The sequence below is a fragment of the Carcharodon carcharias genome, chromosome 2 (genome assembly GCF_017639515.1).
Source record: "Carcharodon carcharias isolate sCarCar2 chromosome 2, sCarCar2.pri, whole genome shotgun sequence".
In the NCBI taxonomy this organism is placed as follows: Eukaryota; Metazoa; Chordata; class Chondrichthyes; order Lamniformes; family Lamnidae; genus Carcharodon; species Carcharodon carcharias.
In genome coordinates, this window is record NC_054468.1 from 187,647,677 (window position 1) to 187,662,764 (window position 15,088).

Genomic DNA, 15,088 nt, shown 5'->3' on the forward strand with positions numbered 1-15,088 from the left:
AAAACATTGTTTTATTCTCCCGCTACCACACTTCATGCAAATCTGGGACGATTCCACCCTGAGTCTAGGCCTGCCTTATATTGCCTGCCTCAAATATCAATTCTTTGGAGCACAAAGTTGCTATTGCCAATACTGAGATCCAGCACTGCCCCATCTCAACCTAGGTGCACCTAATTAGTTTTCAACCTTGAGTAAATAATAGCATGCACAGCTTGAATCAAAGTTTTTCATGGTGGTATATTAATGAAAGAGATCTCACTGGCTATATTGCCTGAATGAAACAGTCTTAGGCTTCGGATCATTGACAAGGCCTGAAACTCTGGGTGGCTGATAAAATCACAGGTGCACAGCCCATAATTTTCTTCCCATGAATGTCAATGAATGGAAAATTGCAAACAAAGCAACTATGATTTACCGGGAAGTTCACTGTATGCAAGGATTGGGGAATGTGGCCCTGTGCACAGAGAAGCCATTTTTATTTGATCATGGAATGATACCACACAGAAGGAGATCGTGAGGCCCATCATGCTTGTGCCAGTTTTTTGGTACAGCTACTCAATTAAACGCACTCCTCTGCTCTTTCCCCATAACCCTGAATTTTCTCCCCCTTGAAGTATTTAACCAAATGTTACAAATGGGAGGATTTATAAAGCAGCTATTTTTTAAACTGATTTGTTTTAAGATAAGATAGGATGTCCTAGAATGGGGGATAATTTAATGAAGTCTGCCCAGAAACAGGTCCATGTGATTTTGTTGTCATGGGGACAGAGGCTTAGGTGGAAACTCAGAAACTCAAGTGTAAATTTTCACACCTTGACACAAAAGAGGGGCAGCTGGTCTTGCTGGACAAAAACTAACAGAGTCAGAAAAGCAGAGAGACCTGGAGCAGAAGACAAAAAATTGCTGCTGCTGTTCCAAGCAGAGAGGAAGTCTGTTTTTGTGTTGACAAACAGCCAGAAGCTGGTAAGAACAGAATCCCTGTATGGAGAGACAAGGCTTGTAGCGATTTATAGACCAAGGAGTCACCAGAGAGTGCCTTGCCACTGGAAGTCTGATATTCAGGAGATTGAGTGAAGGAGCTTTTAAAAGGACACTGGAAGACTTGCCCTTGTTTGGCAGCGAGAAGGGGTACCATTGGAAAGCCAGGAGGAGTTTGGGACTGCTTACAAGGCTACATACCTGCTGATAATGTGGCGTACTGTATGAACACAGCATGGTGCAGTTAATGGCGAAAGTATATTTTCTGTAGTTTAGTGTATTAGTTGTCTACTAAATAATGTTTAGTCTATGCAGGTTTTAGTTTTTTTGTTATGGTAGAAATCTTAAAACATGAAATCTTGGGTCGAATCGTCCCAGATTTGCATTAAGTGCAGGATCAGGCAGGAAAAAGGATGTTTTACCCTCCAGTCACAATGGTCCTTTTTGTGCTGTATTGTCCCCTTCCTGGTACATCCCGCCTTATTAATAATACATCCTTGGGAAACACACTGAGTTGCTAGTGGGGCGGCCTCTGATTCACCGGCCCTGCTGTCACCTCAGGCCTTCAGTAAATTGGGTGCCATAGTTAAAGGCTGCCCCTGCACAGAGCTAGCACTCTGCAAGGGATAGCAAGCTGCTGGGAACTGATGGCTGTCAAAGGGAGGAAATATGCTGCCCCCAAATTTAACAACACCTCCCTCGAGCGTCTACTGGATGCAGTGGAGACCTGCCGCAAAGTCCCCTATCCCCTCTCTGGGCAAAAGACCAGCAAGCAAGATCACCAATCCAGCATGGGAGGCGGTGGCAACGGTGTTCAGTGCCAATGTCCTGCAAATGAGGACAGCCATTCAGTGCAGGAAGAGGATGAATGCTCTCATCCGTTCCACCAGGGTAAGTAACTCATCTCATCATTCTCAACTCACATGCGCACAAACCCATCACACATCCACAGGGATCTCACACCTCAAGGGACAGCATCACTAATTCTCACACACCCTCACATCTTCCTCTGGCTTATATCCTCTGGAGCTCGAGTCCTCATCCCACCCATGGCTCCGCTCTCCACACAAACATTCCATGCAGTGCCATGCATCCTGCTCACTCTTTCTCCATTTGTTTCCATGCAGGAGAAGCTGGCTCAAAGCAGCAGGGAGAGGTCCCAGACCAAGGTGGAGAGGCCCACATTAGACCCCTCACTCAATTTGAGGAGCGTGCCATCCCACTGACTGGTGAGGATGTGCACCATGCCTACGGTGACGGTGAGGTCAGCAGTGAACTTCCACGTGAGGATCCTGCACCACAACATTCCTCTTTCAACGCAACTGTGAGTGCTCTCTCCTGCTTTTGACTCTGCTGCCATTCACAGCTTATCTCTACGTTGGTTCACAAGGAGCTCTGCCAGGCGACTGACACCCTCAGCCAGCCAGTCCCTCAGCTCTATCCATTTCCTCACCTCCAGCAAGAGGACACATCCTCTATTGGAGTGCTAGAAATAAGCAGACTGGAAGACCCATCACAGCGCTTACCCACACCCTCCACCAGTGCAGAAACACACACCTCAGGTGGACCTAGATCTAGAGCAGGCTCAGGTTCACAATCTGGTAGTCACTACACAGACATATGTCTCCAGCAGAAGGAGACAGGTTCAGCCGAGCACGCTGGCACTTGGAGGATTGCTGGGGATCAGGCATCTGTGAGATCTGAGTCAGATGACGAGCCTCTAGATTCGGCCTTCCAACTCATTGTGGAGAGTCAGCAGAAGGTGGGGTAACATCATGCAGAGCTGTTGAAAGCCCGTAACAGAGTGGCTTGTGAGTCAGACAAGTACGTCCGCCTGCTCGCTGATGAAATGGTGCCCATATGTATGCGCATTGAGGTCTCCATGGGCAGGATGGCGAACACTTGTTCAGCTGCATGTGGAGATGCACACAGACCTGCACTCCATTGGGGTGTCCATGGGTGAGTTTCTACAATGACAATGCGAGAGGGAAACGGGGCACCTTGACATTCCTCCAAGTGCTCCTTCCCCTCAAGGAGTCAGACTAGGGCCCTTGGGCACCAGGAGGGAGGAGGAGCAGCTGCTGGACACCACAGGATCATCCACTCAGGAATCTCACAGGTTGTCCTCTCCCTCCGAGTCCCCTCTGCCTGTGACCCCCCTCAACCTCATCCTCTGTCACCACAGAAGGAGCAACTAATCCACAGGAGGACAGCCAAAGCAAGCCATGGTCCTTAAAGCCTCGGCTCTCCAGAGGCCCATGCACAGGCTGTATCCACCCCAGATGTGGATGTCAGGGCAGCACCTAGCAGAAATAGTTGGCCTGGAAAAGTTAAGAATTTCTGATCACAGATGGTTGCACGGGGATGAACACATTTTGTCACTTTATAATCTGAAAATATATTCACTTTCTCTGAATAATGTGTAATGTTGTCTTTCAGCTTCATTTACAGACTTCGCGAGTCCTCCCCTTGCATCACCCCCACACTAGCAGTTCAGCTGCTCGCAGCTGGAGCACGAGTGATTCTGGAGGGAGAAGTGAGTGTGTGACAGGGCCTTTTGGAGCCTTGTGTAAGCATTCTCACATGCACACGGAGCCTTCCTCCATCACACTTATTTCACTGTCCTGAGCATTTTCAGCACTGCCTGCTGGAGTTCTCTTTCAGTTGTCTATCTGAGCCGACCTCTGCACCCACAACCTGTGCCCACCCAACACGAGGCTCTGCTCACTTTCGATTTCAAAAACATGGTCCTGGTCAGGTTTCTCCTCAGCTCCTCCATTCCTTCCCCTCCCCCAATTGCCCATATCCTATTCCCCACCACTGTTGACCCCCTGGCATCACCTTCCACCTCCCCATCATCACGTATCAACGAGAACCCTTGTCTTTCCAGAATATTCAGGTGAACGTGCACATTCCCTATCTTCCTGAGAATCCCACTCCTATCCACATTGACCTCCTTCCCACCCAGGGTCTATGTCTGCTTCTGAGTCCCCAGAAACCACCCTCGTGGTCCTGTCTACTGCTAGTGTCACATCTGGCTCACTGTGCCCTCTCTCATGCTCACCGTCCCCTCCTACTGCACCCACCCTCAGTTCGCTCCCCAGGAGGCAGTCATTGATGCCACATACCCCTCCCTTGCACATTCACCTGGATATCCTCCCCCTTTCCTCCTTCCTCCACCCTTACTGCCTCCTCCCCCCACCCAGACTCCTTCCCCCCTCTGAACTCCTCCCTCCCGCTGGACTCCTTCCTCCCCCCAAACTCCTTCCTCCCCCTAGACTTCTTCCTCCCCCCCCTCGAATTTGTTCCCTCCCTCAAACTCCTTCCCCTCCGAAATCCTTCCCCACTCCGAAGTCCTTCCCCCCTCCAAACTCCTTCCTTACGTCTTCCTTCTCCCTTACATCTACCTTCCCACATTGCCACATTTTACCATTACACCCTCATCCCCTGTAGTCCCTCCCCCCCAACCCCACCCACCCTGAAACCTCCATTCCCCCTTCCTAACCTTACCCTTCTGACACCTTCGCTCCCCCCAGCAACCTCACTTCCCTGACACCTTCGCTTCCTCACCCCCCAAACTCACACCTCCAACATCTTCATTCCCCCACCTTCCAACCTCACCCCCACCCCAGTCAAATGTAGACCTTTCCCCCATCCCGGTACGCCTTGCTCTCTCGGTCACAGCTGAACCGTCATCTATATTCCACCCCCCCCCCAACCACGATCATCCGTAGCAGCCCATGGCCAAGATAATGATGTTCTGAAGCAGACCCCAGGCATCAACAGAGACCTCCCATCTTCCATTATCTGCACGGAACCACGTCCATGAGAATTCACCCAGCATGCGATGCACCGTGATCCTCCAGGGTCCGGTAGCTATAGGGCTCCAGCACCTTCTGCTCCCAGATGTCCGCGACATGAGCAAGGCCCTAACGGTAAGTCCCAACTTCTGCATGTCACACTTGTCAAGAAGTGTTCTGGACTGGCGTGTTTTCCCACCGACGTGGGGTGATTCTGTTGAGCAGGCCAGATGATGAGTTGTAAATGTATTGAAATTATGTTCCCGACATTGGGCGACAGGAAAGCCGGCCCGCCATTGACGGGCAGACTGAACAATCACAAATTGGTTTCACAACGGCGTGAACTGATCTTTGGCCTTCCCGCCATATTGTCCGCTCGTGCCCACCATGACACCTGACGCCAAACGGGGGTGGAAAATTCCGGCCCTTGTCGTGCAATGATTTCTGTCAGTCACTGGGGAATTCATATCTTTTTAAAAGTTATCGGTCTGTACAGGGATCATAACAACAACTCTCATTTAAATGTGGCTACTGAATCTACCTCCACCGTTTTATCAGGCAGGTCATTCCAGGTCACAACTTAAAAAAAATTCCCATATTGTCTCTGCTTCCTTTGCCAATCATTTTAAATCTGTGTCCTCTTGTTATCATCACTTTTGCAACTGCAAACAATTCCTGCTTATTTACACTATCAAAACCATTCATGGTTTTCCCAAATCTCCTCTTTACCTTTTCTGCTCTAAGGAGAACAACTCCAGCTTCTCTACCTAGTCTCTCCACATAACTTAAGTTCCACATACCTGGTACCATTCTAGTAAAGCTCCTCTAAACCCTTTCAAAGGCCTTGATGCCATTCCTAAAGTGTGCTGCCCAGATTTAGCCACAATACTCTATTTGGGACCTATGCAGTGAGTAAGCACAATCTCCTTGCTTTAGTATTACGTGCTTCTGATTATAAAGCTAAGGATCCCATATGTATATTTTAATTGCCTTCTCAATTTGTCCCGCCACATTTTAAGATTTGTGTACATATACCCCCAGGTTCCTGCACCCCCTTTAAAATGGTACCACTCAGTTTGTATTGCCCGTCCTCAATCTTCCTCCAAAATGTATCACTTCACATGTCTCTGCATTAAATTTCATCTATCATGCATCCGTTCATTTCACTGACGATGCCCTCCTGATGTCTATTACTATGCCAGTAAATTTCCAGGTTTCATATTTTTTAAATCATGCCCTGCGCAACCAAGGCCAGATCATTAATATATATTCAAAGAGCAGTGGTTCTAATACCAACCCATAGGGGATACCTTTACATACTTTCCTTCAGTCTCAAATACTTTCTGCTTTCTGCTCCTTAGCAATTTGTACCTATGCTGCCACTGTCCCTTTAATCTCATGAGGTTAATTTTGCTAACAAGCCTATTATGTGGTGCTTTGTCCATCAACTTTTGAATGTCCGTATACACATTAACTGCATTATCATCATCAAGCCTCTCTATTATTTCATTAAGGAACTTGACCAAGTTAGCCAAACACAATTTGCCTCATGCCTTTCCTAAAGCCAATAAATTTCACCCTAGGTTATTGTCTCTAAATGTTTTCCCATCAACACTGTTAGGCTGACTGGTCTGTAGTTGCCAGGTTTTACATCCCCACTTTTTTAAACAGGTATTTAACATTTGCAATCTTCCAGTCCTCTGACACCATATCCAAGGATGCACAAAAAGTGACTGAGCTAGTTTGTACAATGATGAATTTGTTCTTGGTTATAATATGAATTTGGGGAATGTGTGACTTGTATTACATTTTATCAACAAATATAATTCACTTCAGGCAAGGTTGGGTAATATATTCAGCACAACTGCTACTAACATGGGGGCCCTCTGCTGGACAATACTATTATGGACTGTAACTTAGGCTCACTGAGAAGTTTGCCAGAATGAAAATTGATTAAAAGCAACCCAAAAGCAAATGTCACAAGGTGTAGACATTGGTAACCATTAACCGATTATCTTTGATTTGCTAAATATATATAAATAATTCATTTATTTTTCAACACATAAAATAGAGACTAGAAGCAAATACGCATTAAACAGTACTTTAAAGCAATTGGAGCCCCAGCATTGTCTGTGATAATTCTTACAACTGGGTGTCGGTGAATATTGTGTGCTCCTTTGCAACTGAACTAAAGCCTTTAATTGACTCCAATAGTTCTTCATCATCTGGGTACTGGAGGAGAAATAAAAATCACATTAGATAAGCATCATCCATTTACAACAACCACAAATGCTTGTATGGGATTAGACTTGCACTTAGGCAAATTGTATGGTTTGATGCACATTGAATTCAATCATTTATTGAAACCATCTTTTCTCTATTCAGACATTGATGGATCATTGTGTACATACATAGGATTACATAGAATATACAGCACAGAAACAGGCCATTCAACCCAGCCAATCCATACTGGCATTTATGCTGCTTTCCAGCCTCCTCCCATCTTTCTTAAACCAAATCTATCATCATAACCCTCTATTCCCGGCTCCCTCACCCGCTTGTCAAGCTTCCCCTTGAATGTATCTATACTATATGCTTCAACCACTCCCTATGGTAGCGAGTTCCCGATTGTCACCACTCTTTGGGGAAAGACGGTTTTTCTAAATTCCCTTTTGGATTTCTTGAAGATTTTGGCCTAAAACCTCCGATCAGAGTAGGAACACCTTTGTCCGACTCTGAGTAGATAGAAAACTACTCACTTACCTGCATTAGTTGAAAAGGCTCCAACTTCCGATGGAGGATCCCGCAGAACTCCCTCCACAGGAATCGTCACAAAGAGCAACAAAGAGAACCTGCGCAGAAGCCACATCCCCTTTTTATGGCACTAGCTGCCATATTCTAGTAAGTGTTTAAAGGTCCCCAAGTTTCTCAGTATGTTAGTGAATGAGTGTATCAGTGAATGTGTGTAGGTATGTAAATGGGTAGCATGGCAGGTGGATAGAATGGCAGCTGGGTTGGGTGGCACCTGGGTTGGGTGGGTGAGTGCATAGCTGGGTTGGGGGTAGTTGGGTGGAGGGTGAAGTCAGGTTGGGGGCTAGTCAGGTCTGGTGGGGGCATGTCAGTGGGGAGTTGAGTGGTGGGGGCTAGTAAGGTTGGGTCAGTGGTCAGGAAGGGAGTCAAGTGATAGGGGCTAGTCAAGTCAATTCAGGGAGGTCAGTGGGGGATATTCAACTTGGGTTCGGGGCTTAGGGAGAGGAGTTTGGGTGGCGGGGGTTTAGTGGGGTGCTGGGGGGTGATAGTCAGAGCTGTCAGTTGTACTCAGGGTTAAACTAGCATTTTTCTGTCTAACATTTCCTGGGTAACAACTGTCCATGTAAGTTAATCGGAATTGTCTGAAGTTTTCAACTCCCAACTTAGACTTTTTTGGAGGGTCCCAGGGATCAGGGGAATTTCCCATTGGAGAGTCAAACATCCCAGGCAACTGCCTCTGAGTCATTGTGTTGGGACTTCTGCAGGGTCCCAATGCGCAGCTTGTGGGGTATGTCCAGTCTCCGATTATCCGGAGACTGTAAGATCTAGGCCTTATGTTGATGGCCTCTGGTTATGCTCTTCCCCACAAGAGGAAACATTCTCTATTTCTAGCATTCTTAATTTTCATTATGATTTTCCGGGTTTTGATCATTTTTTTATATTTAATGAATAATTATGAACTTCATGAATAATTATGATTTGTACTGGATTCCAGTTTGATAAAACTCTATTCTGAAATTGGATTAGACCAATGATTTCAAAGTAGGTCCTTCTCTCCATCACAATTACATAAGAAAATAAAGGAGTGAAACTGGGTTCATGGGTAATGACTAACGCAAAACAAGCCAATACCAAATCATCCGCCTCTTTTACACCATGTCAATTTTCTTTTCTAGTGACTTTGATGGAAAAGAGAACTTGACTCAATATAAAATGGGCTGGTGATTCACTGTTTTTCCATATTGCAGTGCTGACCAATTTCATCCACTAAGTGTTTTGTAACTATTTAATAGTTTAACTATTTAATAGCCTTAATTACCATTCCACTGTCACGACCCTGTCCAAGGGAGTCCCAAACTGAGTCTTCAATGAGGGATTTTCTGTCATGGGTGTCAATCAGCTGACTGACACTGCGGTGCAGGGAAGTCTGAGAATAAGCGTGTCTCAGCTGACTCGGGCTTGGCACACATAGCACTGAGATGTTGGAATTACTGATGTGAGATCCACGTCCTGTGATTTTTGTGTCTGTTAGTCCCTTAAGAGTCAAGACAATTATTAAATAATTATTATTAGTAATTGGCATTATTTATCAGTAATGTAATACTATCAATTCAGGAACTGCATGCATCAGTTTTGAACTTGGAGTGGAGCTGAACATGGGCTCATTTCCACAATAACAAATCACCAAATTTATAGCATAACTTTAGTATTACGTAATGAAGAGCACACCAGATCAGTGCATTCTCAAACATCATTATTGTCTACTAATTATTGATAAGCATTTGCAACTATTGGAGACCAAGCCATTAGTTAGATCTTTAAAGTATATTTCTATGGAATATAAATCAGGTGGGTTCTGCACAGGGGGAAATGTTCTGCTTCATCAGGTTGTCACCCAGATATTGAAATTGACAATTACCCTAATCTGCTTCTAAATGCTCTCATCAGTACCAAGCAATTAGATCAGTTTGTGGAGTGGGATTAGAGTTTCGCATAACCAGATTATTAAAAATTATATTTCTTTGTTGTTTGTCCATAAGTTTGTGGCAAAAAAGGCTGATAGATTTTAAGAGTTCACGACAAAGAGTGATAAATAAAGCTGTGTGACAATTTAAAGTTTACTGACTTAGGGGATCAAATTGTTGTTGGTAACCTTTCTAAAGGCTTATAATGTTTATGTATTTTCAGTCTTTGCAAAAATCCTTTAGGTTAAAAAAATGCCTGGCATCATCCAGTGGCTAGTGCCCAATAGAGTTGCAAAACTGTCTCTGGTCAAGGGATGGAAATAGCACAACATTTATGGTTGATGTTTGATGAATAGAGATAATGCTGTATGAATTGTCAAAGAAGAGGTGGCCTTGTTTGCCAGCTCAGGGCAATCCATTCACGGAACTGCAATACAGTATACCTGAAAGAGATGAAGGCAGAGAACTTGAGGGCACAATTGACTGTTACTACCATTGATAGTACAAATCTGTGTCACATATTAGCTGCAGTTGTCCTTGCAGCAGTTGATACAACTCTGCTACTGCCTTCCTCATGTTTTTGCCACAATTACAGCAATAAATATCATTGAGTCAATGCAGTGTGGCTGTCTTACAGCCTGACCAGGATGATATCCCCCTGTTGCTCCTCCATTAAACATAATTAAAGAAAAATTCCACTTGGTTAACCTCTTATCTCAACATAGTAGACATTTTCAAAACTCCAAAGTGCCAAAATACTTGGCACAATGCTTTCTGAGCAATTAGTGCTAATCTGATTAAAAGTCAACAAAAGTGCAAAAACGGTCTTGAAACACAACAACAAATCTTCATATCTGAGTTTTTTTTTTCATTTCACTTTATAACACAACAAAGGCCCTAGAAATCACAAGTAATCCATTTTATGTGGACCAGCTTATGAATCAATATTATTATGGAGAAAACTCATGGAAATTGGACATATAATTACATCATTGGAACCTCATTTAAATATTGTAATTCATAAATTGGTAAGTCCTTCTGATGCCACATGAAGAAACATTAAATGGGCATTAAGATAGCAAAAATTTATAATCAATTACTGTGCATACTTGCAACCAGTTTACACTGGTTGCACCTATGTGTAACCAATCAGAAAATGCATTTAATGTTTACCAGTTATGAAAAACCTAATCACCTGCAGCAGACACCAAGGAATGTGCAGAAGTACACATGCCAAGTTAAACATTTTTAACTCAGGTTACAAAATAATAATGGAAGTATTTTCTGATGGTTGGACAGAAGCTGTGGAAATAAACTAGGGTTTCCACTACTCTTGTTTTCCAACAGGATACTATGATATTATTTTATGTATTTTCATTTACCACTAATCATTATCTGTTGATTATCGTGGGACTGTTTGCTCTTTTGCTGACCTGCTATGCATTGCAGCTGCTCTCAGGTTGTGGAAATCTTTGACTAATTCAAAGATTAGCTGATCTGCTTTTTGGTGACATTTCCTCCATCAAGGGCCCCACTAGCCTCCAGGTATCACCCACCTCCAGCTATTTACTGTCATTACAGTAGAAAGTCTATATAGTTGAGCTGATTTCTTTAGGTGTCAGCCGTGGGTCAGTTGGTAGTATTCACATCTCTGAGTGAAAAGGTTGTAGGTTCAAGTCCAACTTCAGAGACTTGAGCACAAGATCCAGGCTGACACCAAGAGACACTTTTGAAGATGTTGTATTTCATGAAGATAGGAAGAACAACATGTAGTGTAGAAAGTTGCAAAGGGACATAGATGGATTAAGTGCATGGGCAAAACTATATGGCAGATGGAGTTCAATATAGGCAGGTGTGAGGTCATCCACTTTAGATCCAAGAAAGGTAAATCAATGTATTTTCTGAATGATGTGAAACTAGGGACAGTAAAAGAACAAAGATGTTTATTTGGGGGTCCAAGTACACAAATTGATCATAGGACAGGTACAAAAACTAACCAGAAAACCTAATGGAATGCTGACCTTTATCCAAAGGGGGGTGGGATACAAATGAAGTGAAGTTCTGCTTCAGTTGTATAAGGCATTGTTTAGACTCCATTTGAAGCACTATGTTCCATTCTGGGCACCCACCACACCTCAGGAAGGGTACATTGGCCCTAGAGTGGATGCAGCACAGATTCACGCTGATGATACCAAAGCATAGATTGTTCTGAGGATCGGTTCCATAAACCTGACTAGTATTCCTTTTAAGTATAGGTGCTTAAGGGGTGATTTGATTGAGGTTTATAAAATTGTAAAAGTTATATGTTATAAGGTAGATGCGGAAGAACTATTAAAATTAGAGAAAGACCATTCAGGAGCAAAAGCAGGAAGCACATTTTTTTGTACCTCTCTCCCCAAAATCTGTGGATGCCAGGATAATTGGGGCTTTCAATAATGGGATAGTCATATTCTTGCTAGGCAAGGGTATCAGGCACTATGAAGTAATGACAGGAAAATGGAGTTGAGGTTCAGATCAGTCTTGATCTACTTCAATGGTGGACCCTCAAGGGCTGAATAGCCTAATCCTGTTTCTGATGTTCCTATGTTCTTAATGCTCATAGTATTTAAAAGAAAGTGCTTGTATGTATAGAGTATATTTTTCAATCTTAGAATATGCACTTCTTTAAACAGTAGTATTGGAACTTTTTAACATTTATTTGACCAGGTCTTGGTTCCTTTGACAGTACAGCACTTCTTTGCCCAGATTATGGGTTCGATTTTCATGGAGTTGGGAAGACTCTGTAGACCTTTAAAAATGGTGGGTTGGACCGTGATGTGAAAGTTCCGTTCCCTTTTCTGACAGATCCCATTTTTGCCAGTAAGGGAAAGGGGGCAGGTTGTGATTCACACATATGGGAAACCCCAACTCAGCAGGCCATTTGAACTCAGTGATGAGTTCAAACAGACCCAATTTTTGCTGCATCAAGGGCCTTATTGCACAGTGTGGGAATCAAGAATTTACGGACAGCATATAAAGACTCATGAAGGAGGGATAGGTTCTGTGGAGCTGTCATGCTGTGAAATTATTTAAATACCTAGTCCTTTAAAAATAAAAAAAGGCTCCTTGTGTCAGTGAGAGTTGAAAAAAAAGTCTGCTCTATCAGTTATGGTAGCTGTTTTCTGACATTACCCCAAGGGCTATCATTATATCATTATTACTATTTGACTGCTTTCCACAACCTACAAGTATCTGAGCAAGGGGGTTGTAAATTCATAGTTTGATTGACAGCTCAAAGAGTTTATTAAAGGATTAACTGTCTTTGATGTCAGATTCTGAACATGAGTTTGTTTTTGTAAGGGATTAAGTCCTTGAGGGGCTTTTAAAGTTTTGGATGAGCTTTTATGAATGTGAGTGTCCATACACTGCAAGGCAATAATAGATATTTAGAACTCTATTCAGTTTCATCTCAAATGGATCCTGAAGTTTATCCATGGTGGATACTAGGTGGGTTGGTACGGAGTGTGTAAGGGCAAAGGTTGGTGGGTGAAGGGGGTCATGAACTGGCATTAAGTTGGCATCGGGACTATGGGGGTGGGTTAGGGGTATGGGTTGGCATGGATGGAGCATGGGGGGTGGGTGCGGGGGTGATGGGTTCGAGGGGTGAGAGCTAGAGGAACAAATCCCAGAAAACTGAGGGGGGCCTTTTAAACAGTCCACTTCGGCACTTGGCATCCCTGGCAGCCACCTCTGATCTGCATCCAGGGCAATAGGTTCTACTGCATTTGCACCCACTCCCTGGAATGAAAATCGGGTCTGATGGGACACTTTTTCCTGACTTGCACCATCCATCTTAGGATTGAAAATCCTGTTCTATATTTAAGTGTCTAGTGTAGAATTTGAATCACAATGTTTGATTCAGGTAAGACAGCTACAAAAAAACATAAGATATAGGAGTAGCAGTAGACCATACCAAACCTGCTCCGCCATTTAATATGACTACCCAGTCAAGGCTTAACTTAGATATTAATATGGGGCTGAGTAACATCAGTTCTTGATTGGATGCTAGATTATGAACAAAAGGTATTGACTTCAAATTATATTCCTGATCTAATACATGATCCATTTGAGTGCTGTGTATCATTGCAAAAATTGTACTGAACTATCACATTTCCGCAATTATTAAATCGGGGTGATTTACATATGGTCTTCTTTAGTAACTGTTTATCAAACCTAATTTTTGCTGGTGGAGGAAGCATCCATTAAGTGTGGGAAATATATTTTGATGAATTTGTAAACAATTTTAAAAAAATTGGCAAACACTTTTCTACAATGACCGTGCCTCTTTAATAATATCGCTGAGGCTGTAAACTATACATGCATTACATTCAAGACAAAATCGTGCAGTTAGTTCAGCTAATCAGGCTCCAAAACAGGTTCCATTGCATTGTCACACTGCAGGCCACAAAATCTTAGGCATACCTCAAAACACATTGTATAACTTTTAAGTGTGACAGAACTTGAAGCATCAGAGGGTGCTGCAATAGCATCAAACTGAGGAGAGAAGAAGAGTTTAACAGCTACATTAATTCATTTAACACAAGATCAGTTCCCATTGGTGGAAGGAATGAAAACTAGAGGCCACAGATTTAAGGTGAATGACAAAAAAACCAAAGGTGACATGAGGAAAAACACTTTAACACAGCGAGTGGTTAGGATCTGGAATGCACTGCCTGGGAGTGTGGTGGGAGGCAAATTCAATCATGGCTTTCAAAAGAGAATTGAAAATTTGCTGAAGTGGAAAACATTGCAGGGCTACGAGGAAAAGTCAGGGGACTGGAACTAGCTGTGTTGCTCTTACAGGAAGCTGGTCAGAGATGATAGGCTAAATGACTTCCTTCTGTGTTTTAACTATTTTATAATTCTATGATAAGATGGTGCAATCAGTAAATGTGAATTGTGGCAATAGAATTTTTCCATAGATATAAAACCTTGAATTCTTAAAGTGTGTGCATACCACATGTAGGGAGACAACTTGATTGTTTTTCGTATGATCATTGATTGCTACCTTAAAAGCTTTTCTGGAAAACTGCTATACAGATCAGAGAGGTCGATGGATAAATCCCTGGTTTGTGCTGCGGTACTTTTTCAAGTATGCACTGGCAGCAAGAAACCTCGCACAGCAGTACATATCAGAAAATCCCTGGTAATAGGGACGTTGCCCACTGCCAATGCATGCTTGGCAAATTAACACCCATATGTTGTTAGGAGGGGAGGGTGTGGTTAAAGAATGAGATGATAATTCCATTAGAGAGGTATTATCAGTGTCAAACCAATCTGATTCTAAAATGTTGGCAACACTTAAAATTTTGTTAGTTTTACTTATTGTTTAAATGCATTTAATTCAATGGGATAGAAGGGGAGAAGAGTAAGAAAGATTTTTTTCTCTCCCTCCATCCTTGGAAATTGCACACTGCAACACAATAGTGAAAAATCAAGACATTGTTAACAAAATTGAAAGTCTTGATAATGCAGCTTTACTTTTCAAAAGGGCCACACTCACCTCCTGCACTGGTTTCTCAATAAAAAAGAGAGACTTAGCCTCTCTGTGGGTTC

General features: G+C 43.2%; 1 protein-coding gene across 1 annotated transcript in view; it reads right to left on the reverse strand.

The window, feature by feature from the left end:
* Positions 1–6,920: 6,920 nt before the first annotated feature.
* Positions 6,921–15,088, reverse strand: part of ush2a (Usher syndrome 2A (autosomal recessive, mild)) — a 1,196,697-nt gene continuing 1,188,529 nt past the window's right edge. The window contains exons 70-72 of the mRNA XM_041207243.1: positions 13,955–14,026; positions 8,848–9,063; positions 6,921–7,010 (exon numbers count right to left, since the gene is read on the reverse strand). Coding sequence (XP_041063177.1) covers positions 6,921–7,010; positions 8,848–9,063; positions 13,955–14,026 — 378 coding nt within the window. The remainder of the gene's footprint in view (positions 7,011–8,847; positions 9,064–13,954; positions 14,027–15,088) is intronic.